The sequence below is a fragment of the Populus nigra genome, chromosome 3 (genome assembly GCF_951802175.1).
Source record: "Populus nigra chromosome 3, ddPopNigr1.1, whole genome shotgun sequence".
NCBI lineage: Eukaryota > Viridiplantae > Streptophyta > Magnoliopsida > Malpighiales > Salicaceae > Populus > Populus nigra.
In genome coordinates this window covers 17,128,662-17,153,194 of record NC_084854.1, presented here as the reverse complement: position 1 = coordinate 17,153,194, position 24,533 = coordinate 17,128,662, and the positions used below count along the sequence as shown (strand labels likewise).

The 24,533-nt window shown below is 33.2% G+C and overlaps 3 protein-coding genes across 6 annotated transcripts; 2 read left to right on the top strand and 1 right to left on the bottom strand.

Annotated features, from left to right (window-relative positions):
* The first annotated feature begins 7,351 nt into the window (after nt 1–7,351).
* LOC133688277 (membrane-associated 30 kDa protein, chloroplastic-like) lies at nt 7,352–14,478 on the top strand. The gene is made up of 11 exons (XM_062107705.1): nt 7,352–7,612; nt 8,353–8,477; nt 8,604–8,714; nt 8,978–9,042; nt 9,150–9,231; nt 10,077–10,151; nt 10,769–10,839; nt 10,936–11,018; nt 11,842–11,906; nt 13,697–13,771; nt 14,141–14,478. The coding sequence occupies exons 1-11, from the start codon at nt 7,453–7,455 to the stop codon at nt 14,252–14,254; spliced, it is 1,026 nt and encodes a 341-aa protein (XP_061963689.1). The 5' UTR covers nt 7,352–7,452; the 3' UTR covers nt 14,255–14,478.
* Nucleotides 14,479–15,376: 898 nt separating this feature from the next.
* On the bottom strand, nt 15,377–20,789 carry LOC133688275 (uncharacterized). 4 transcript variants are annotated; one of them, XM_062107701.1, is made up of 10 exons: nt 20,602–20,788; nt 20,324–20,523; nt 20,122–20,230; nt 19,115–19,472; nt 18,459–18,528; nt 18,262–18,329; nt 17,349–17,464; nt 17,148–17,254; nt 16,478–16,632; nt 15,377–15,952 (listed from the first exon to the last, which is right to left on the bottom strand). In XM_062107701.1, the coding sequence occupies exons 1-10, from the start codon at nt 20,680–20,682 to the stop codon at nt 15,711–15,713; spliced, it is 1,506 nt and encodes a 501-aa protein (XP_061963685.1). In that variant the 5' UTR covers nt 20,683–20,788; the 3' UTR covers nt 15,377–15,710. The 4 variants fall into 4 exon arrangements, with proteins under 4 accessions (XP_061963685.1, XP_061963686.1, XP_061963687.1 ...); XM_062107702.1 differs by having other exon boundaries at nt 16,478–16,617; nt 20,602–20,787; XM_062107703.1 differs by having other exon boundaries at nt 20,324–20,489; nt 20,602–20,739.
* A 97-nt stretch (nt 20,790–20,886) lies between these two features.
* Nucleotides 20,887–23,888, top strand: LOC133688278 (uncharacterized). Its single transcript, XM_062107706.1, has 4 exons — nt 20,887–21,016; nt 21,556–21,893; nt 22,456–22,710; nt 23,353–23,888. The coding sequence occupies exons 2-4, from the start codon at nt 21,615–21,617 to the stop codon at nt 23,590–23,592; spliced, it is 774 nt and encodes a 257-aa protein (XP_061963690.1). The 5' UTR covers nt 20,887–21,016; nt 21,556–21,614; the 3' UTR covers nt 23,593–23,888.
* Nucleotides 23,889–24,533: the final 645 nt, after the last annotated feature.

The following is a 24,533-nucleotide window of genomic DNA, read 5'->3' as shown; positions in this document are numbered from 1 at the left end:
AAAATTTTATGTTAATCTACCATGTAAAGTGTAATTTAAAAAAAAATGATGTAAAAATATAATTAACTATAAGATGTTAAATATAATTTTTCCAAAGAAAAAATTAATGTGTTTTTAAGTTGAGATTTATATGTTCACGTATGCCTTGTCTTGAGGTTGATTAAAATGGTTGGTTTTACAATCATTTAATAATATTATTAAAAGAATAATTTAGATAATAAAAGATGTTGATTTTATAAATTTTAACTTTGAAATTATTATCTAATATCATTTTCAGGATTTCACAAGTTAGCCCCTAACTATTTCCTTACTATTAAAACTTGCATTGTTGAACTTTTTTATGAGTTTTTGATTGTATTGTTTAATTACACTTATCACTTTATTAGGATTTTTATTTATCAAAAAAAAAGTTTCCTTGATTGAAATTGGGTAATTTTAAAGCTCATTGCATGACAATTACACAACATATAAGAGCAGAAAAGAAAAAAACAGCTCCTACAAAAACAATTAGCAAAGTCTAAATCTAGACTCATATTAAATATATGCCTTAAACTATGCTAGGGAGACTGTTGCTTTTATACATCACCTTCTCCATGTGTTATCATGATCTTCATATTCATATCCTTCACTTGCAAGAATCGAGAACAACCATTTAGGCCCCGTTTATTTGTTGAAAAGTAGTTTTTTTTTTGGAAAATGAATTCCGGAAAAGTGAATTCTGGAAAAGTGAATTATTTTCTGATATTTGATAGTGTAATGGAAAATAAGTTGAAAAATATTTTTCCAGTGTTTGGTTATGTCATGGAAAATAAGCTGGAAAATAACTTATTAATGTTTTATTATTTTCATGTTTATTAAAATAATAAGAAACAAATCTTACAAATTAAAAGGTTGAATGAGAATAAAATTGAAAAAAATATAATTTCATAAATTATCTCAAATAAAATAAATAATAATCAAAATAATAAAGATCAAATCTAAAAAATAAAAAAAATTGAAAGATGAAGAAATTAAAATAATAATAATTAATATTTCATAAATTATTTCAAATAAAATAAGTAACAATAAAAAGAATGAGGATCAAATTTGATAAATAAAAAATTTCAATTAAAAAATGATAAGGAAAAAGCAAATAACAATTATAAAAATAAGGATCAAAATCAATATAAAAATTAAATTCTAAGGGATGAAATTGAAAAACAAATATTCAAAACAAAATATATATAGTAATCAAAAGTTTGAGGACCAAATTTGATATAATCAGCAAATAATATGACACTTCTAAATTTTTCACAACTTCCGGAAAGTGTTTTCCGCGCAAAATAAAAGGAAAATATTTTCCTGGAAACCAAGCTAAATTTTTCTTTGACTAGAAAATGTTTTCCGTTGACCAACTTTTCTAATGGCAAACAAACACAGGAAAGTTTAGAAAGTAATTTTTCGAAAACCTATTTTCGAGAAACAAATACAGCTTTATAAATGGTTGAAATATCCTCTAAATCAAATGAGAGGAGGGGACAGAGAGATGTGGATCTCCAATTCCCCCTGCAATAGAAAACACAACATCTTCTCGACCACACCAAGCAATCCGATAAACTTATATTGATGGTCGATGCAATGTCATGGGTCATGCTAGATTTTTTAAAACGTAAGAAAAAAAGAGTTAAGGCGATGCTAGGATTTCTAAAAAAGTAAAAAAAAAATTAAGACTCAAGTTATTAAATCGACTGAGTTTAATAAGTTAAGTTAATTTAATAACATAAAAAACAACCCTAATTTAATAATGTTAAAAACCAAGTAAACTCGAACGAATCTCTTAGATCCGACTTAATCTTTCAAAATCTTAACTCGTGAAATCTTAAACCTGAGTTTAATCAAAAAGCTCAATTTCCAAGAAAAAAACGATGTCATCTCATGTTAACCTATTAAGCATGTGACATAAGTCATTTGACAAGAAACATAAAAAATGGAAGAACCTCGAAAATGAATTTTTAACTAATCAAATGTTGAGGAAGAAATTGAAGAAAAAAAATCAATTATGCAAAAGGATAAAAAATAATTAGCAATTATAAGCCAAAATTAGACTTGGGCCCACCCGGGTCAACCAACCAAATTCACATGCCAGATTATGAGATCGAGTAACCTAATAAAAAAGAAAATAAAAAAAATCATGAAACCCTTTTTTTATATATATAAAAAAAACAATCATTAGCTTTTAAAACTCATGACCCAGGCCATTTGACCAAAAATACCAAATATGAAAAAATCACGAAACTCAATTATCTACCAATTAAATATTAAAAGATATGAATTTTTAAAAAAAAAATTCAACCACACCAAAGGATCCACAAGAATAAAGAGTAATTAAAGGCCATATAAAATGTGTGAGTTCACTCGGATTAACCTGCCAAATCCACTAGTCAGGTCATGAGATTGAGAAAGAAAATAAGTAAAAATAATAATGTTAACCCGTGTTAACTTATACAGCTCGTGACTCGGGCCATTTAATGAGAAACACTAATCCTGAAAAAAATCACAAAGCTTAATTTTCAATAAATCAATGTGAAAGGATGAGATTACAAGAAAATTAATTATACAAAATGATCCAATAGAAAAAATAAAAATTAAAAGAATGAGGATCAAATTTGAAAAAAAATAAGAGGATGGATAATTTTGGATTGAAGGGTTAAATTGAAAAGAAAAATTCACAAAATAATTAAAAGAAGAAATTACCAAAAGAATGAGGATTGAATTAAAAAAATAACAAATGAAATATTTTTATTGAATGATGAAATTGAAAATAATTCAAAGTTTATAAAAAGGGAAAATTAAGAAATAAAAAGAATCAAGACCAAAATTAAAGAAACAAAAATTAATAAATTTAGTTTGAAGGACGAAATTGAAGAAAAATAAAAAACCTATAAAAAAGCCAAAGACCAAAAATACAAATCAAAGAATGATGACCGACACTCAAATACACCCAACTAAGAGGGCTATCATGAAATTTTAAATGGTCAGCGTGAGTTTCAAAGAAGAAAAAAGAGAAAACATTGTCGATGACAATATGCCGAGAAACAACCGACACACATCATCTCTTGAGGAAGAGGATGCTGCATGGAATCCAGTCATGTGGCGGAAGGAAGTTTTTCATCATTGGAGTCAAGCCCAAAACCTGAAATTAACCCGAAACCAAAAATCTTACCAAGTTCACATCTATTTTTTAGGTGTTTTCAAGGTACAAAAACCTAATATTAATCCTCCTTATCATATGAAATCTTTTGATACTTAAATCGACCGTTTTGGTTGCCGAAATCTTCTCCAACAACAACTTTCTCTCTTTAAGTTGAAATCTAGCAACCCTCCTCTCTCTCCTCCACCTAAAAAAGGATAAAAAAGAAAAAAATAAAGTTTGGTACCAAGTATTTTTAAAAAATTATAGGTACCGATTACCAAATAGCTTAAAAAACAGGAGAACTAAAATGAACTTTTCAAACAAATTACAGACTTGCAATTTATTTTATATGTTTTTTCACTTTAGTCCTCTATCTTTTAATTTGACCTCCACCCCAAAAGAAATATGCAAGTTGGCTCTAATTTGAGCTCAAAATGGCTCAATTGTACTAAAAAAAAGTTTGAAGACCAAATTGAAAATTAAAAAAATTCACTTTGCAATCCACGATAAATTATGAGATGATGAATAATGAAAATAACAATAGTGTTTTACCCATAAGCTTTAATTTTTGTTAATGAAGTCTAGTTTCATCTTTAAGATTAAGGCTACGTGTACTTTAAAATTGATAAGATTTTCTATCACTTTTTTCTATTCATCATCAAGTTTATTAACTATGGCATCAAAACAAAAGCTATATATTCTTCCAAGATTGAGAAGTCATTGTTAATTATGGCATTAAAACAATTTATTATATGTTGTGATTGATTAGTGGAAATGTTGGTATTCATCATTGGTTATAATGTTTAACATTTTCATTTGTGGAAAGGTTGATGAATGTCACTAATACGTTGACTAGAAATAGTCATTAATCAAGAAAAAGATGTTTGCCTTACATAGAGAGTGGTGCACTGTCACCATTTGCTAGAAAAGATGGTGCATTGCATAAAAATATGTAGTTGCATAAAGAATATGTTAGTTAATCATAAAAATATTGTTTGTATAAGGTTGTGCGTGGTGATGTATTTTAACTCACCAAGACTACAAAAAAAGTGCGTGTAGAAGTGATAATTTACTGGGTGTAGCCATTAGACCGAGGCTCAAACAATGACAAAAGGTTATCACTTTCTAGCCTCGATGTTGTTGTTTGAGCAAATTTCTCAACCACAACAATTGGGCATGTGGCCTAAACAAAAAAACAAATTATTATTATTGTTGTTGTTGTTATTATTATTATTTGGTTTAGAAACCCATGCACCATAACTTATGATTTTCATTGCTTTGTTCAAGTAATTATGATCTAACTTTGAGTAATTGGTATGGTTTGAAACCATGTCGCGCAATTACCATCTAAATTTATTATGATTTATCATCAACAAGATCCATGGAGGCTAATCATTCCATTTGATATGGGCTAAAAAATTAATTATTCGATTATAATGTATGCCTATACAACATTCACACGTCTTAACTAGTCTTTATTCATGTCCACACACACTAAAAAAAAAATTCTTTCTTTGTAATAAGATGGCAAAAACTCTGATTTTATTTATATGTTTTTGTCAATTTTTTAATTGTATCATGTGTTATTTAGTTTTGTCTAATTTCAACCTACTAACAATTGCATTTCATTTTCCCATTAAAATACTAATATGAATAAATAAATAAAAAGAAGCAAATAGCTAACAAAAACAACAATAATAACTAGTCAAATGATTTGCGTTTCACTATAATTTGTATCAAAAGGTTTTTTTGTAACGGAAAAAAAATACATAGATGCTTATAATGCATTTTATGCATTGAGAAAATTTTTAACTATAAACTAAAAGTTGATATATGTTTTTAATAAAATTAATCAAGAATTATATATGTCAATAAATATAAAAATAAGTTGTTAAAGTTAACCAAAGACTAAGCCAAGAAGTTGAAAAATGGATGTAGATTAATATATCTTATCTCATATTGTGCGAAGCTCTTAAAATATTTTCATTTAATTATATGTCGAAAGATTATTTTTTTTTGCAAGAAAAGCACTAATTTAAATTATATTAAAATAAAATTATTTTATAGTATAATTGTTTCTTTTCTTATCATATATGTTTTTTTGAATATAGCTTTTGGAGGTATGTTGTTTGTTCGCTAAAAACTAAAAGTAATTAGAATAAATAAAAAAAAAACTTCTAAAGATCTAAAATAAGGATAAGAAAGAAGGTATCTCCTTAATTAAAACCCTCTTTATCTTATTAATACAAACTTTTTTTTGTGATAGTTTTTTTACTAGAATAATTATTTTTTAAATAACAACTTATCAGAACCACAAAAGCAAGTTTTAGTAAAGAAAAAAACTTGTGTTTGATATTCTTTATGAATATATATATATATATATATATATATATATATATATATATATATATATATAAAGAATAATATACAATGTGTTGCCTTATGTATGATTACTGTCCATCTTAGATGGCTAGAAAGTTGAGTTTAAACCCTTTTAACACAAAACCCACTTCCAACACTTTTTTAATCTGAAAACATATGTAAAACACCTTAGACACCTCAATAAACCCGTTAATAACCTTAAATTAGCCTTTAATCTTCTTAAAAATAAAAAATCAACTCGATTAAAAAAACTTTCAAGCCCTGATCTACCTCTTCCTCGTAGATGAAAGGTTAAAAAACCATAACGAAACTCTTCTAATTAGATAAAACTTATCGACAACAAGAACAACTTTTTTGGTGGTTGGATTGTAGCAAACCGACACACTTGCTCTTTCCTCTCATGTTTCCTTATGACTCTCTCTCTTTCTCATCTCTAAAATCTAGGGATTAAAAAGTAAATAAAATAAGGTTTTGAACCACAACATAAAACTTCAAGAAACATGGACCAAAAATGAAAAAAAAACCTTGGGGATTCAAAAAATAAAAAAAATATGCTCATGCACTGTTAAAAAAAAAGAGGTTGAATATTTTTTTTAGTTTCAAATTTAGTCCCTGAAGTTTCAATTATTTTGAATCAATCAAATTGAATTTTATTTTGTCAAATCAAGCATTAACCCAATATCAAAACTTTTTATTGACATTGCCAGAACCCCATATCAAGCCAACCAAAATAAATCATTAAGTCTAATCATATATCAATTTAATATGAAAGGATCAAATGGAAAAAAATCTTGTGACTAAAAAAATTGAAATGACAAAAAAAGAAAAAGAAAACATTATGGGTCATTGTTGCAATCCATAGTTGATTGTGTTTTTCTCTAATATTGCATTTCCATATTTTTTCTTAATATTTCTTTTATTTTGCATTGTCTCATATGTTTATGATTTCAAACATCATTCAATGATTTATTGAACGTCAATTTTACAAAACCGAACCATATTTGTTGTTAAAAATAATAATTAAAATAATAATAATTAAATTTGATATAAAAACAATTGATAACCTTATTTGTTATTTTGGAGAGAGTAAGATGTAGAAATCAAGAAGAAAAGAGAGAAAAGAGAGATAAGAGAACAGAACAAAAAGAATGAATCGCTAGAGCTATGATGACCATCATCACACACTACTAGAAAAGGAAGCCCCGACCTAAACTATTCCAAAGGCATTAAGGAAGACCATCTTAGGAGCTTGGAGGAAGTCACACGTGTCGCTATAATATGGTAGACTTCCTCACATGATGGTGCGTGTGTTACACGAGCTAGAAAACATCATCTTTTTATTTAATTTAGTCCATGATTTGGTAAAAAATAAGCTGAATATTTGTTTCAATTTCTAATTTAGTCTCTAAAATTTTAATAATCTTGAATCAATAAAATTAAATTTTATTCTAACAAATCAAGTACAAATCTAATGTTGGAATTTTTTTTTTTTGAGAACCTCATATCAAGCTAACTAAAATAAATCATCTAAAATATATTAACTTTAATATAAAGGACTAAATTAAAAAAGAAACTTGAGTAATAAAAAAATCGAAGAATAAAAAAAAAACTATGAGCAATACTACAATACAAATAGATTGTTTCTATGCGTAAAGATAAAAGACGATGAGTTTTAGCTTCTTTTTAATAATAATTTAATAATCAATTAATTTAATTAACAACAACAGCAATAATAAAATCGAACCCGGTTCACCTTGCGATATTAGGGTCCGGCTCAGACGTAATAAAAAACCGAAATTGACAAAATTGTTATCGAGTGATCCTGGTCTCTTCCTCTTCTATCCAGAGAGCCAAAGATTTATGATTACCAAAGCAGCAAAATTGAAACTCGCTTAAAAATGGCCATAAAATCACAGTTAATTTCAGGATTAACCCTGCCATTGCCACACCCTCCTTCTACTTCTTCAAGCTCCAACAACAACAGCAACAGCAACAATAATACTATTTTGAGTCTGGTGAAGAGGAGGAATCTCAAGACATCGTTTTTCAATGGTGGAGGTACGTGCTTTATTTGTTGTTGTGTATGTGTTTATAGGTATCTGTTTTTTTTTTTTTAATTTTGGTCCCTAAATTTGATCCTTTTTTGGATATTTAGGTCCTTTTTTCCATCGAAGTTTGGTGCTTTATAGTGTTGAATGTGAATTGAGAGGAGACCCAGATGCTATAATTCGCTGTTTTTTTAATGTAATGGCCTTTTTTAGCGATATGAGTGAAGGATTTTTGGATTCTTTGTCTTGTGTGGATTTTCTTATTCAAAAAATTATACAAGGATAGGCAATTGTTAGCTTTAGAGTAGTAATTGTGTGGAGCCCAATTGTATGTTTCTATAGTTGGTTTCTTTTAGGAGTGATAAATAAGGAGACCCTTTTGGATAAATTTGTAATATCTACGGTGGTGTGTTGTGATTGTGAGGTGGAGTTTGGTAGGGGCTGATTGTTTGAGGACCAATGAATTCAACAGAGTGTTACAAGTCACAAGAGTTGATGGGGTTGGCTGTATAGATGTTCTTGATTGTTTTGTTCGGTTTTGGGCTGAATGTTGTTTGTGAGCTTTTGGTATTCTGAATTTGAGTAATTTGATGTAGATCTTTAACAAGTTTAATAATGGTATTGTCACAAGCATAACAGATTATCTCTATATGAATGCCAGCAATCTGATTCAGAATACGCATTTCTGCAGTTGGCACTGCACTTGTGCGTTTAAACACATATATTTGCTGAATTTAATTTTGCTTGCAGTTGAAGCTCTAAAAATTACTAGGATTAGAACCGGTCTATCCACTCGGTCCCATTGTTATGGACATGGTGGAGGTGCTCTTGGAACTCGTATGAACCTTTTTGATCGGTTTGCTAGAGTTGTGAAGGTGAGATCCTGGATTGTTTACCTGCATTTATGGACTGATACTGTGGTGTTCGTTAATGACTAACATTGCTAACAATTGTTACTTTTTCTACATTAACCAACATGGTTTAGCTTTCTTCTGTCACAGTCATATGCAAATGCAATTGTAAGTTCCTTTGAAGATCCTGAGAAAATTCTAGAGCAGACAGTACTTGAAATGAATGATGACCTAACAAAGATGCGTCAGGCCACAGCACAAGTAATTGATCTTGCATTTGTTTCCTTCTTTAGTTACTTGTTTCCTTCTTTAGTTACTATTGGTTCTCTCTTCCTTCTTCTCTTCATCTTTTCTCTTCTTCTTCCTCCATATATGAAGGTATAATATGTTAAGTATTTAACACCGAAATGGCAGTATCATTAATGAATATAAAATGTCCAGGCTTCTCAATATCCTGCCTGTGTGGAATTTCTTTATTCTTCCTCCTTTTCCTTTATGATGTTCTTCTTTTATATTTTCTCTAGGTTTTGGCTTCTCAAAAGCGTTTGGAAAATAAATATAATGCTGCACAACAAGCTTCTGAAGAATGGTAACCATGGTTGGAGTTACTATTACAAACAAGGGAAAACTGAATTAGATTTGTTATTTTGACTGCATTCTTATGGTATAAATGAAGCATTATTTTGCACTGTGTAGGTACCGTAAGGCACAACTTGCTCTTCAAAAGGGAGAGGAAGACCTTGCACGTGAAGCTCTTAAGAGGCGTAAAACCTATGCTGTAAGTTCCATGTTCCTGAAAGAGACTATGTGGGGTTTGAATTTGTCCATTTCTAGCTTCTGTTTTGCACCATGTACCTCTGCATTACAAAGCAATAACGATACTTGGACTAAAGGTCTACTGGTATCAAACAAGGTTAACAATGCTAAATGCTACTGCATCGGCATTCAAGCCTTGTTGCACTGCAGTCGGAAAGAGATGGAGAAAGAGAGCGAGAAAAGGAAAAATCTTTTTTCTTGAATTAACAGTCCATAAGAATTTGTGGGTTAATTTAGATGTAACCTCTCTGCTAGTTCCATCATATGTTTTCATACTTTATGATCGTGTAATTTTGTTTATTTTATTACTGCTTTAATATATTGTGCTAGCAAAGAGTAATTCAATCTAGATGATGAGAACACATCAGTAACTAATATCTTCCATTTTCTTAATTTGTTATCAATTCATAATTTTCTACTTTGAGTATCCCCAGTCTGTAAAGAACCTAGGATAGATGATTTTTTATGAATGTTGTTACTTTGATTGGCAGCTCTGTGTTCACAGCAGCTTCTGATAAATAATGCTTAATCTAGAAGAGCAAATATTTTATAGGGTTGTTCCTCACTTAATGCCCTCTTATCAAGTACATTCTTTATCACCTTCAAAACAAAAAACTTAATTCCCTCATGTTTACTGAACTTACTTCTAAAATAACAAATGTGGAAGTTGCTGTTATTTGTTGTTGAGAATTCAGGTGTGACTGTAAACAAAGAGTTGTTCAGATGTTGCAAGCTGAATGTGGAAGTGTTGTCAAATTTACAAAGGAATCCTTGGGAAAGTTAATTGTTCTGCTTTCATTTTTGCAGGATAATGCTAATTCTTTCAAAGCACAACTTGATCAACAGAGAAGTGTTGTTGAAAATCTCATCTCTAATACTCGGGTATGCATATTCTTATGATTCCTACATCGCGCTTCTTGTGAAAATAGCTTGTCTATTGTCATTGGTTTGGCCTGTCATTAACTGAACATTCTTAGGTAATGGTTCATCCTGTACTCATGAATTTATTTGAAGTATGGTACATAAACATTTATGAGATATGGTAGAAAATATATTTCCTGCCAGGAACAGAATGAACACGTTCAATAAATGTCGAATTCCTACTTAGTTTTGGGTTGAATTCAAGAAGAGGCATGGATAGAAATAAGGTATTAACTTATTGTTTGTGATCAGTTGCATAGTAATAATTTGAGTTCTTAAATGGAAATAAGTTGGAGAGATATGGAGGCAATTTGCCTTCCCTTCCTTTCTTGTAACAATAAACCAAAGATAAACTTTAAAAGATGCTTGAGATTCTCCTGTTTTAGGATTTTGTTTGGTGTGGGAAGCTGACAAGTGACATTTTTTAGAATCCTTTTGGTAAAGATTTTCAAATTTACTTGGCCATATTTCGTGCTGCTTTTCCTTTCTAATTTTTGGTTTTCATCTTTTCAATAGCTATAGTGATATATTAATGACTTTGTGGTAGTTGCTTTTAATGAAATCGATTTTATGTGTAGCTTTTGGAGAGCAAGATACAGGAGGCAAAATCAAAGAAAGATACCCTGAAAGCACGTGCTCAGTCTGCAAAGTTGTCTCTACCCTTAGTTCCCCTCTCTTAGTAGCTTTATTTCTTTGTGTTACCTTTCTAATGCTTGTTTTGCTGTGCACTTCTGTGTTCCTGTAGGACTGCAACCAAAGTGAATGAAATGTTGGGAAATGTTAATACAAGTAATGCACTTTCAGCTTTTGAAAAAATGGAAGAGAAAGGTGAGGTGTTTGGAACTAATCTCTTCATTGAAATTCTGTTTGGTATGCATTTCCTGCCGTTCTCTCCTATCTTCTATGAAGATTTTGACAGTTTCAGATAATATACTCTGGAAACAGAACATTATGACGTGGGATATATCAGTGGTTCTAGAATACACCTACATGTAGACATCACACTGTATGCACACAACTGTTTTCCTTTATTTCCATGTCAGTCTACCAAAAACTCAATCAAGCTACAATCATTCTTTTCTCTCATTTTGTTTCAATGATTATGTCTCCAAATTGATTCTTCGTAACTGTGACCTGGATAGTTACCTAGGGTGTGTGTTTAACTTTTCCATTGCTTTCCAGTCTATTGATGCTCATATAACGATGTCTATTGTTGATGTCAATTCGAATCCTTTCTGTTACATATTCATGCAGTGTATTTAGCATCCACTGTATCACTTCTCTGTATCCTCCACTAACATGGCTGACCAAAAAATTTCAGCTGTGTTTCTCCCACATCATCTGAAAGTTGCAGTCTCCCCCTTTTGAAAATGTTTTTTCTCCCCTGAGCTATCAATTTGGATATTAAGAGCACCATGTTATTCACCAGTTCCTTCATTGAATAATCCATTGTACCTTCAGTTGGATGCTGTTTATGTTTATCCTTGATCAAATGTGATTATTGGTCACTAAAAATCATGCTTGCGGCAAGGCATCTGGATCCCTTGTTGATTGTCCTGGATTATTGCATAGTGTGGAATACTGTTGACACCTAATTGTATCTAAGATCTTTTTTCTGCATGCTCCCCCGCCCCCTCTCCCTTTTTGATAGTATTGGCAATGGAATCAGAAGCAGAAGCTCTTGGCCAGTTAACTACAAACGAGCTTGATGGAAAGGTATTTATTTTTCTCCTTCAACTATTTTTTATACTTTCGCCTTCTATAATTTTTAAGAATGTTCCTTAGCTAAACTGTTCTCTGTCCAATGCTCCCTTTTTAAATTGTTGGAAGCATCCATGTTTGCTTTGTTGACCTTTACATTCTTCTTGTGCAATGAGTTGGCAACTTTTTATTTATGTATTTATTAATTTTGAATTGTTAATAAAAATATGCTAAACACGAAGACATATAGGCATGTCCTGACTTCCATAACTGATTGTCTAAAACTATCTGGTGGGGACACTGGACTCGAGATATTGTTTACGTACTCGTATGATCATAGACAATGGAGGGTAGCCCAAACCGTTGAAAGATTGGGCTTTAGTTTATGTTTTGGTTTTATTTATTTGAACTTTTAGGTAAGGTTTATTAATTAGGCTTTATTTATTAAGCTTGATTTAATTATTATTAGATATTTTATTTAGTGGGCTATAAGCCCAATTGCTTGTTTCTAGTTAGGGTTTAAACATTTATATCCTTCTTTTCTAAATGTTAGACAATTGTTGATGAATTGAATAAAATTTGCAAAGTTGTGGACTTTTCCAACCCCCATTCTTTCTCTTCAGCTTTTGCTTCTTATTCTTTGGTTTTTTCTTCTTAGCTTCTTCTTTTCTCTCTTCTTAGCTTTTTACTTCATCTGCAAATCTCTCTTGTCTCGCGGTAACTTTGGTATCACTGCATAGGCTTTTAATTATTCTTACAGTTAATCGATCTTTTAGGACTTGTGAAAATCTTCAAAATTCAACACAGTTCCTAAACCCTAAAAACTATGTAGAATCATCATCAACAGTTGATCTAGACTTGAAAGAAAAAAAAATCCTTTAATCTTTTTGCTTATAGCTTTAAAAAAAACTACTGTTCATCTTCAAATCTCTTTTGTCCTGCATCACCAGCACATGCATACATGCACACATTTGTACAATTGTGAGATTGATTTCAACCATGCCAAACCACACAAGCTTGCAGTTAGGCCCTATTTAAAAGTCTGTAAATTTAGCAAATTTAATTAACTTCAAATTCATTTTCTCTATTCATATTTCAGAGCTAACATTAGTTATATAGAAATGAATTCAATTGTGATTAACATGATTGAGAAGCTGGGTTGGCTAGCCTTCTCTTCTTTTTGGTTTTCTAGTTCCAATTCCTTTCTGCAGCAATGGCTCACTCTTTCTCCTCTCCTATTTATTAACTGATGTTAAACTGCTAATATGGTAAGGAAAGGGCTGATTCTAACCCAAGGGGAGGTTCTTGAGTCCCTTTCCCATGAACATGACTTCTTTGGCCCTTGATGGGCTGAATATCCGTTGGAATAGAATTTGGCATAGACGTTTTACCCCTGAAAGCTGAAATGCGTGATGGATCTGACTTCAAGTGTAGTCCTTCAAATGGGTCTTGAAGAAGAAATTCTCATTCAGTACATAAATACGATGAATGATGTATAATTAAAGGGTAGCTATTAATGTGGGCTGTTGGGAATAACACAGATAAGTTCCGTATTAGGGTATTTGAAAAGTAAAGGAGTTTTAACTTTTTGCCTTTACTATGACAACATACTTCTGAAACTTTCCATTGAACTATATATTTCTGCATGATTTTTACACCAATTCCTACTTAAAACCAACTGCTGATCATCCCAATCTTATTACCATATCAAATAGCACTTTTTAACTTTACAATTGATGGTTTCTTTCCAAAAAGGAGATTTCTTTGTGATCCTTACCATTCTTTTATGTTTGTTGTATATGCAGTTTGCATTGCTTGAAGGCTCATCAGTTGATGACGACCTTGAGAATCTGAAGAAGGAACTTGCTGGTAGCTCAAAGGTTTGCCTTACACAACTTGCTAGTATATGAGAAAAAAGGTGCCCTGTGATTTTCTTGTCATATATAGCTCAACTCAACAAGGGCTAAATAATTACTGTCATAGTCTGTTTGATTACTTGTAAAAAATCTTATTCTGGTATTCGAATCATGGATGGTGACCATGGAACCAGGACGAGAAATTATGAAATCTACATGATTTTGGATGGAAATAATTTCTGTATACAAGACAGAGGTAGTACTGTGAGCATAAGAAGAAAAGATTGTTGATTGGCTTAAAGCTTCCATTGTGACTTTTCTTGTTGTAAAATTTGTGTGACTTCCATTTCCTTTTTCTTTGACAACTCTTATTTCTTTGATCCTCTGAAACAGAAAGGAGAACTTCCACCCGGAAGAACAGTTGTCACCAACTCAAACAATCCATTCCGAGATCCTGACATCGAGATGGAGCTCAATGAGTTGAGGCAAAAGAGAAATAACTTTTGAAGCATTTAATACTTTCATGTGCGAACACTCAATTCGTACTTGCGAGTATAGTATTGGATTAGGTCTTTGCTTTGTGAGCAAAATACTCTGTAAAGGCCAAATAGATGATCGTTGTATAGTTGAGCCGAATTAAAATAGAACAAGTTTTGTTGAATTGGCTTGATGTTACACATCATTGTCACGTTGCAATTATAATCTATATTGCATGTGTGCGTGACAGCAAATTGACTTGCATTTAAAATGATTACTGGTAGCAGATTTGACCATTTAAAGATGGCGTTTTTTGATGGGGCTTCAGATGCCACCTTTGCCACAGTGTGAAGTGTGAAGTGTGAAGTGTGACCATCGAGCCAATTGTTCACTTGTCACTGCCAGCACGAGCGATGAAGGCTGCCTCTTCGCAGGTGGAGACAACAGTAATGCAACGGATGATTTTGGCTGTGCCCTAAACCGAGAATTCTTTACTTATTCTATTGCACTTCTTATATGGGTCATAGGCTTGACTAGGTGCGAGCAGGCAGGCTTCCGAAACAGGTAGGAATATTCCATGACACATTCGATATGCAAGAGCATGCAGATAAAAACCGATCCCAACACGTGAAACCGTGCAAATGTAATTTATAGGAATGAAATTGAAAGAAATGCAAAGTTCAGTGACTGAAATAAAAAATAAAAACTTAAATGATCTAAAAATGGGAAACTCACATATACAAAAGACAACTTTCTTAATTTTGAAAAAAGGAGCCATCTCTTAATCATATATGTCATCTTAGTTTCTATTTTAAGCTAGCATCTGTTTAGTGTGCAGGCAACAAGGGTGTTGCCGGAGGAATTTGCAAGAGCAAATCATTAGACATTCTCTCCAGTTTATGAGATGGCAGAAAACAACATGGGTTGTTGGCTTGCATCAGGACCCAGCGTCAGAGGCCCTGGTCACTAGTTTTATTCATGACGGAGGGACTTGTGGATTTCTTTAATGATTTCATGTACAACAAACAACACTGTGAAGCCAAGCTCCGAGTCATCAAATCACCGAGTCAACCCATCAGGTATTTCATAACTAAACTTGACTCGTACATACTTTAATAATGAAATCAAAATGAAATCTGAATGCAGGAAAGCAAAATGAAATCACATTCTCGCATTAATAGCAAAATGCAATAGCCAATTCTATCTTTGTTGCTGTTGTTGATTATCACTTCCTGGGATTACAAAACCAAATGCTAAGAAAGCAAACACAAATATTATATCCTTGTTTCCATGCAGGTAAACTCAACAACAAAATGGACCACTACAAAATTTTGATCAGGCATCACTTGTCAAGAAGCAAAACATGGACCTCAATTTTCTCCCAGCCAGGCTCACCCCCCAGAAATTCTAGGAGCTCGCTTCCAGGGTGAACCTTTCACTTCCTCTTGCTATGTCTCACAATTTCAGTAAAATAACCAAAACTATCCTACTCGCCTTTCTCATGTTGGTAACCTGATGCCTTTCCAGTTCTGCCAATTAGATATGGCTCCAGCATAGAATCATCACCGTGCATGTCAAGACCATGATAAGATCGAGTTGCAAAATAATCTGCCCCGGATCGCACTGTGCCCTTGGTGAGAGAATTAGAACTTCTGTCCTGCAATTTTAGAGCCTTCTCTGTTGCATTTGCCAAAGCTAGAACTCCTTCATTTTCTTCTTCTTTTTTCTCTGTTTGTGCAACAATTCAAATATTTTGTTAAATCACTACAGCATGTAAGATGTGGAATGAATGCATCAATGGAATTCTCAAGAAAGTTTAGGTAAGGTTACAATAAGTTCAACATCTCAAAGCAAATCATGGTCCATAATTTGATAAAAGAGAACCCAAGACTCACAAATATGAGAAAATAATAGATGATGAATCACCAATTCATCTAGTGCATTTTTCACTTTGCTTTCCATCACTATACCACCATTAATAATAATAAACATTTACTATTTCATCAAGAAAAAAAAAAACTAATGCTGAAACAATGAAGAGTAATAAATTCCAACATGCTTTTCATCCATGACACTGTAGAAAACGAGGATAGAATTATGGTATTATCCTCATGGCCTAGTCCCTTTTCTATCATTAACAGAAGTAAACAACAACAGCTTAGACAATCATGCATTATTTCCAAGTTTTATCATTCAAAGGTACAACTCCAATAAATCCACATGCAACAGAGAACTGGAAGCAGGTAAGACTACCTTGCAAATCAAAATCTTCAACATATCTGCCTTGCACAAAAGAAAACCGTGCTTCTTCAGAATAACTCTTCACTTCCACTGGAGATGAAGTAATCAAATCCCTGAATTCCATCACATATGCTCCTGTCCATTCACTTCCTCTGCGAAATGCAATTCTGATAAATGAGGATTTGGAAATGAATGAATACCCAGAATTCCTGGGATGATGAATTCTATATGTAAACATAAATTTTGGAATGCAATTAATCTCTCCAAATCCCCTCCATCCACCTTACAATGCCAACTCAAAAGTCAAATCACGGTCTATATGTTGCTCTGATGTGGCATCGCTCTGTTTTTAAGGGGAGAGAATAAAATGGAAGAGATAGAGGTTTTTTCCAGTGAAGAGGATTAATAAACTGCTGGACCTATTGCCACTGCTTTAGTAAGTATGATGGATAACCTGCTTAGCCTACTCTTCTAACTAGATGGCAGAAGCACCTGCTATTAGATTATCTCTTGGGTTTTGAAGGAGGAAAAAAAATTGGAACCACATAACTTAACCTATTAATAATGAGGCGGAACAGAACAAAAGGAAAAGAGGAGATCGATGAGATTTACAAAATAGAAGTTGGATTAAGCATTTTACTAGGAAGTCAATTTTTAGCTTGCAGGTGTAACAAATTCAAACCTGTTGAAAGCTAGCATGGCCTCAAATGGAGTAATAACTGGAGCATAGAAGTCTTTGCTATCCAATAGAGCAGTTTGGGCACAGGAGACATAGATAAAAACATCACACTGCCACAAACAGAATATTGTCATTATGAAACTCAAAATTCTAACATCCATAACTAAAAGTAGACAATCTTCTGAGTCAGATAATTGGGTTTACTTCAGGGAAGTTGGCAAGCTTTGCAGGATTTGGCCTTCCCATGACAAGAGTATAGACCTTTTTCCCTGCACCAGTGATCAGGTCTTTCATCTGATGGATCATATTGAGGTAACCAGCTGCACCAAATGGAAGCACATTGGACAACTGATTGTCTATACTACATTAAGAATAGAACACTAGAAATACATTATCTATAAGCATACAGCATGTATTAGTCCCAAAGAAGGAAGAAGAAGAAACTATGTAGTATTCCAGATATCATGTAAAAAATGGTCTTGTTGTCTTAAAGCAAAGCTAAAATGAACAGATCTTATTAGTTATTAGATGTTCATTCTCCTAGGAATATTAGAATTGAACTTCAAAACAATTTGTAGAATGAACTCAAAGGAATAACCATATACAAGCAGGATATCCCATAGTCATTCAAAGTCAAACCCAGGAATAATTTCCAGATTCTGGTAAGATTTCCCATCAATGGGTGTTTATTATTCTAAGACAAACTCTAGGAACTAATGTCAAACAAAGACCAATAGATAAGAACTAGAATAGTGAAAAAAGTGCAGATCACCGGAGTTTGACTACATGCACATCTAAGCGTGGCGTATGTTTATATACATATATACGTTGCACATATGCACACAGAGACATAAATGGGGATAAAATTAAGAATCCAGTTCTCAGCAGGTAAAAGAAACGTCTTGAAAGAAGAGTGCAGAACATGAACATGCTCAGGATTCCGGAATAAATGGGAGTGCATTTCAGAACTGCACAGGAGCCAGAGTTCCAGACTGGTATAAAAGTGAAAGTTAAATGGTAAAATAATGAAATGCTGGAAAGATGACCCCCCAGGAATGCAAAACCACAGATGTAACTATAAATACAAAATTAGATAAAATCACCAGAAATGACATACCTACTCCGAGAGTTCCCACCAAAATCCCAACAATGTTAGCATCTTTTGCCTTCTCCACTAGGTAATATCTGCATGTAATATCACTAACACAATGAATCAAGCAACAGAGCTACATGACATGAATACAGAAAATTAGGAGGAAAAAATTCAGAGAAGAAGACAAAGGGAGAACAAAACTTTTATCTCATAAATAATACCTACGCTTCAGAATCCTTCTCTGTTGAGATAAATCTGTTCCCAAGAAATTTCCATTGGCATCATATCTGACTAAAACCACCGCCACCAAATCAAATTCAGCATTTGTTTAAGAAGATAAAAGAAAAGAAATACAGCTGGCATATTTTAATATTGGATAGTAACCAAATATGCAGATGCTTAACTGAAAATGTTTCACATTCTGAGCAATTAAGCAAATAATTTTAAGGACTTAGGATATCAACCGACAGGCCAGAGCAATCAAATCAAAATATTTTGAGGTTCTCACAACCATACTAGCAAATAAGCTCAAAGAGAAAAATACATGCAAAAGCATAGCTTGAGTTTAAAAGGAAAAACACCATATCAATATTATCAGAAGATAAACAGGAATGGAGCTAACATGGCTTATAAATAAAGGCAGTTAAGCAACCAGAAACTGAAAATTTTCTAGGTTGTGGGGAAGAATTGTAAACACAAAACATACACACAGAAGCACAGTAATACAAACACGAATATCTCCACCACCATCAGAATGCAGACAATTGAATTTTGGTAAAGCAATAAATGCAAGTTATTCATTAAGCAAACACACACATGTGAATATCCAAAAAACAATTCACAGCAAATTTAATGCAAACATAGCAACAACTTCTACCTATTTCGCATCCATTGAATGTGAGTACAACATTTGCAAATGCTGAATTGTCCGAACCAATCCATAAAAGCAAGTAGTCCTCCATTTTTTGTCCGCTAGGTAATTCCCAGCTCAAGCCTCCAATGGTGTGCCTAGAACAAGCTGCCACACCAAGTTCATTGCTAACCTCACCATCACCAACTGACCTGGGAAGCCCACCAGAATATTTATGGCAATCGGGAGGATTTATTAATGGACACATAACTTCCGCAAAATGAAATACAGTCTTGGTTTTGGACCCAGATAGTGTGGATGCTGCTGCTACCAGTTCCTCTCTGATATATGGAATTGCATGTGCATATTCCAGTCCAAAAAGCACCTATATCCAAAAATAAGTAATTGTGCAATTGTGCTTGCTGGCAGTAAGCTATGCCAGAACAATCAATTCTTTAAACTTCAAAACAGCATTTATCATAAGATCCTATCATCCAATGTCATAGTTGCCATGAATATACATAGCAACATTATGTTGTACCAACAAAAGTCTTTGTTACATGGATAGTATATCTCAAATAAAGTTGTCTTTTATACCTTAAGAATTATAAGACCCTCAAATTATTAGCAGACAAGAAAATCAGTAACTCCATGTTTGATTTTTTTTTCTTTTAGGCACAAGGGTAATCAATGCCTAATATAGCTACAGGCACACACTAGTCAGCTAGTAGAGTTAGTAAGGGATTCTACCAACAAGACTCAATCAATCTCCTTCACTGCGGATGGAGAAATTTACAAGCAAAAAGGAATTTAAGCACCAACTCAACTTGATCATCACAATTTTGACCTTAACAGCTGCAGAGAAGCCACTAAGATTTTCTAGACTGTGATGGACAAGCAAGCAAATTATGAACCACCCTACATGCTCATCATAAGTTCAACTACAACTACATTGCTCAAATCACGATAGAGTAGTACCACATTGCCATGTGGATCGCTTTAAAAAATCCGTACATTGCAACATTATATCATACCATAAAGGGCTTGCTGTTATTTGAGGCATAATTCGATAAACTTGCAGCACAACTTGATACATCAATCATAGCTTTTCCAAAAACAAAGAAAGCCGGAAGGGTCGATGTCCTACCAAAATCAAACACACAAAAACATAAAAAAAAAAAAAATAAGAACAAACAAGCTAAAATGTAAGAAATGAAGATAAAAAGTAGTACTCACGGGCTAAGGCAAGTGTGTCCGTAATGAATAACACAATCAGCATTGATACGCGAAGCTCCTACTTCATCAACACAACAACTTCCATACGTTGAATCCGCCATTACAAACAAACTAACCCCAATTTGTTCTTTCAGTTTCCCAATTTTCTCCCTCAAAACTCTCACCACTGTAGTACAATCCTTCAGTAACTCATCTGGAAACTATTTTTAAAAATAATTATAATATATAATTAGCAGAGAAAAAGAGAGGATTTAGCCATGTAATTAATTATTAATTACCTGTAAAGCGACTCTGGTGAAGTTTCTGCTGTGAATGAAATCCACTGTCCGGTCAATTTCGTAAATTTCCATCAAATCCATGCCTAAACTTGAAGTACAAAGCCTTCTCTTTCTGCTGTCTGCACTGGAGAAGGAGGAGGCCTGGAAGAAGCGTGCACAAACATTAAACAAACAGACTTTAACACTAACATAGATAGGAGTGTAAGAAAAATAATGGTCCTAATGGGCCAAGAATTCGGCCCATTAAAGTTAAACCGCCTTAATCGCCAAAATAAAAGAGCCCAAACCATATAGGTACGTTTTTCTTTTATCCTCTCTAATTCCTCTATTCTATCTTCAGAAAGAAAGAACAGACAAAGGTAAATACAACAGTGACAAAAATCGCCGGAAAGTTCTACGGCTTTCAAAATCACCGGTGAGTTCTACGGCTTTAAATTGATCTTTTTTGGTTGCAAAAAATCGATTGAAATGGAGATTCTCAATTTCTATTGTTTATACTTTCTGTTATTATTTGTTGTTGATATATTTTTCAAGTTTTTTTTGGGAAAGGTCATTTTTCCAGTCTCTCTCTTTTTTAAAAAAAAAAGAAAAGAAATTTGTTTTTCCTGTTGCGGAAATAGAATTAAAATATGTTTGTTAGTAATCTTTCAGGGTAAAATTTAGGTTCTTAGAAAGAATACTGAACTGTATCTTAATGTATGCGGGTAACTGTATACGCCGCAGCAACACAGGTATTGTGTTTGTCTTCACAGGATTCTTGCTCATAACTTGTTGTGGTTATAATATCCTGACTTTTCTGCAACCAAATGCAAGTACATGTGATCATAATTTGAGTACTTTTTGAAAAAAGACTGTAACAAATGGAAGATGGATGGTGCTGGTTCTTCTATGAAGTCTTTGAAATTTTATCAATTTAAGCTATTCTTTAGTGACCCTTCAAGTTTGAAATTTTAGGTTTTTTTTTTCGGGAGATTTAATGCATCCCCAAAGAGAGGATTGAAAGATTGGTCTAGATGGCGAGCTGCATTCAGACAAATGTTCACCGTCCTTCTCTCTTTATTCCAAAAGTTTCGCAATCAAGGTGTCAAAATGATGCACCGTTGTGTGTTTTACCATTGCCCCGTGTTAATGGTTCTTCTATGAAGTCTTTGAAATATCCTCCAAATGGTTTGATGCAACAGCAATTTGCCACTTTATTGAAGCACCAAAAAAGTGAGCCTGTGGTGAAGTACCGGAATGGCTCAGCTGTTTGCTTGCTTGGTGGCAAAGATAAGTCCGAAAAAGACAACCAGGTACCAGGCCTCTTATTTAAGTTTTTGTTTGGTGTGCGTGGTTGCTGACATAATTTTTTCAGTGATATTTCTGAGATTTTAATTTTGTAGTAGGTGTGTTATGCTTTCCAAAGGGATCCCTGACATAGTTGTTCTTGGCCATATAATAATTTGATTGAATGCTGTGGGATATTGATGGTTACACGGTGCCCTTTTTTAGTGTGTGTGTGTGTGATAGCGAAGGGCATAGAACCAATGTGTAAGTGTCTGCTTCTTCTGCTAACCTTGGGCAAAATATTCTTGTTTTCTCACTTTTCTTCCTTGTCATCTATGTGACTTCTTTTCCTGCTGTTTGCATGAGTGGAATCTTATTTATATGCTTGTTTGTTTGTTTGTTCTATAAATTTATGCGATAGTGAAGGGCATAAACCGAATGCTGTATTTGGGCCTTGAAAATTGTTTTGTATGAGAGGGAGGGAGGGATTTGATGTCTATGTGAGTACTGTACTTGTGAGTCATTTCTGTAAGCCTTGGCCATGATTAAGGAACACCGTATATGTTTGACTGAACTTCTTAATTGTAGGGACCTGCGTGGAATCCACTTGAAAAAGCTATGGGAAGTTTCAAGGGACAATCAATAGAAGATATGCTACGCCAGCAGATTGAAAAACAAGAATTTTATGATGGAGGCAGCGAAAAAAATCCACCAGGTGGTGGTGGGGGTGGGGGTGGGGGTGGGGGTGGGGGTGGTTCTGGAGAATCTGAGGATGAAGGTCTTGTTGGAATCATTGATGAAACCATGCAAGTGATATTAGCTACTATTGGCTTTATCTTTCTGGTAATAATATCTTTCTTTTCCTCTGCTTTGGTGCATATGGTCGCTCAAGGCACTGTTTTTTTTCAACTCAATGTTTCAATTTGCAAGTTTTTGAGCATATTTATCTCTTATGGAATAGAGAGTTGCCATAAAGGGTTCTTGAAATAGACTAACATCATTTCAGTTAGTTACTAGCCCAAAACTGAACTAATAGAATTTATTTACTAGCTACTGATTCTCGGCTGTTTGTTGCTTTTGTGTGTGTCTGTGTAAAACAAAAGTGATTGGCAGTAGTGTTATTTCTAATGCAGCGAGGAATGAAGGTTTTTCTAACCGGAAAACCTTCATTCTTTGTTTCTAAATGATCACTGAAAATCTCCCCTGCTTGAAAATGCAACCTAGTCTCTTTTTGTTTTTATTGGAAGACATTTTTTTTTTTTAATTCCAAAAGTATTTGCCTCTGTTGGCTTGTGTGTGCAGCTATGTTTTTTCTTTTACTCTTGCAAGCCACAGCCCTATGATAAATCTCTATTCCTTCGAAGTTTTTCATGTTTTATATTACAATGTATCACCTGAAATGGTTTGAAGCGTGGTCGCTTCAGTTTGTCTACTAGAAATACTTGTGTTGCACCGCATTCAACTTTTTTAGCCCAATTACTGCAGTATGTCTACATTATCAGTGGCGAGGAGCTGACTCGACTAGGGAAAGATTATCTCAAGTTTCTCTTTGGAAAAGGCAAAAGTGTTCGTTTGAAGAGAGCCATGAACAAGTGGAAAAGATTCTTCCAGTCGTGGAATGAGATCAAGGAAGAAGATCCATTTTGGTTGGAAAAGGAGATTATCAACACCCGGACATGGTTTGACAGCCCAGAAAAATACAAGGAGATCTTCAGGTCTGTTTGATCCTCTAATGGCAACAGTAATCTAAGCCCTGCTGGTATCAATTTTCTGGTCCGTACTTGGCATTATTGGTTCTACATTGGAGCTAGCAAGACGTTCCAGATTCCATGACGTAAAAGGCCATTGATGTAAGCCACAAGGGGCTTGATGCCAGATTGTGGGTTAGTAGCTTTCAGTTTTGTATAAGATTTGAAATATGAGATCAGGGGAAAACTAAATTACTGGAACTGTTAATTGCTTTTGAATGAAGCGAATGACTTTGTAGTCCTTGAGTTGCAGTGTGACCTTTCCTTTTGATATTTGAGTTTTATCATCCAAGACCATAGAGTAGATAAAAGCATCCTTTTCTAGGGCATGCATGCTCAAGCTAGCGACTTGGACGAGTAAGCATTCTAAAATGCTATACGTTTCTTACCAGAATTTGGATAGATATCTGTTGGGATCTAAACTCCGATCATAATAGTAAGATATATTGTCCCCTAATTACTGCCAGCTAGAGTCCAACACGTCTTCAGCAACAAAATGGAGGTAGACGTTCTTTATCCCAAATCCAACCCCTCCCCTTCAATATTCTGCTATTTGCTAACAACTCACCTCAATACTTGTGTTGAAACAAAGATTCTCGAAAATGTTTTTTTTCAGATACATCATGAAAAATATAATATATATAATATAAACTCGGATTATAAATTTAAATTGTAAAATTATATATATATATTTTAATTAATTATATATTGATAATTCTAGTCAAAAAATTAAATTACATTAAAATATAATAAAATGAGTTAACAATATTATAATCAATGAGTAATCTAAATTGAGTAATTTAAATAAAATAAGAGAGATAGATATTATGAATCAATAAATTAATGACATGAAAAAATAAAAAGTCTCAGAACAAAATTTCTCAATACAGGGAAATTACTGAAAGGTAGAAAGCACAC

Coding starts and splice junctions, on each gene's coding strand:
- LOC133688277 (XM_062107705.1), top strand. CDS start 7,453: ATGGCCATAAAATCACAGTTAATTTCAGGATTAACCCTGCCATTGCCA. Junction 8,478..8,603: donor GGTTTGCTAGAGTTGTGAAG/GTGAGATCCTGG, acceptor CTTCTGTCACAG/TCATATGCAAATGCAATTGT. Junction 10,152..10,768: donor ATCTCATCTCTAATACTCGG/GTATGCATATTC, acceptor TTTTATGTGTAG/CTTTTGGAGAGCAAGATACA.
- LOC133688275 (XM_062107701.1), bottom strand. CDS start 20,682: ATGGATTTGATGGAAATTTACGAAATTGACCGGACAGTGGATTTCATT. Junction 20,231..20,323: donor GGACACACTTGCCTTAGCCC/GTGAGTACTACT, acceptor TGATTTTGGTAG/GACATCGACCCTTCCGGCTT. Junction 16,633..17,147: donor GCCATGCTAGCTTTCAACAG/GTTTGAATTTGT, acceptor CTCATTTATCAG/AATTGCATTTCGCAGAGGAA.
- LOC133688278 (XM_062107706.1), top strand. CDS start 21,615: ATGGCGAGCTGCATTCAGACAAATGTTCACCGTCCTTCTCTCTTTATT. Junction 21,894..22,455: donor AGTCCGAAAAAGACAACCAG/GTACCAGGCCTC, acceptor TCTTAATTGTAG/GGACCTGCGTGGAATCCACT. Junction 22,711..23,352: donor CTATTGGCTTTATCTTTCTG/GTAATAATATCT, acceptor CAATTACTGCAG/TATGTCTACATTATCAGTGG.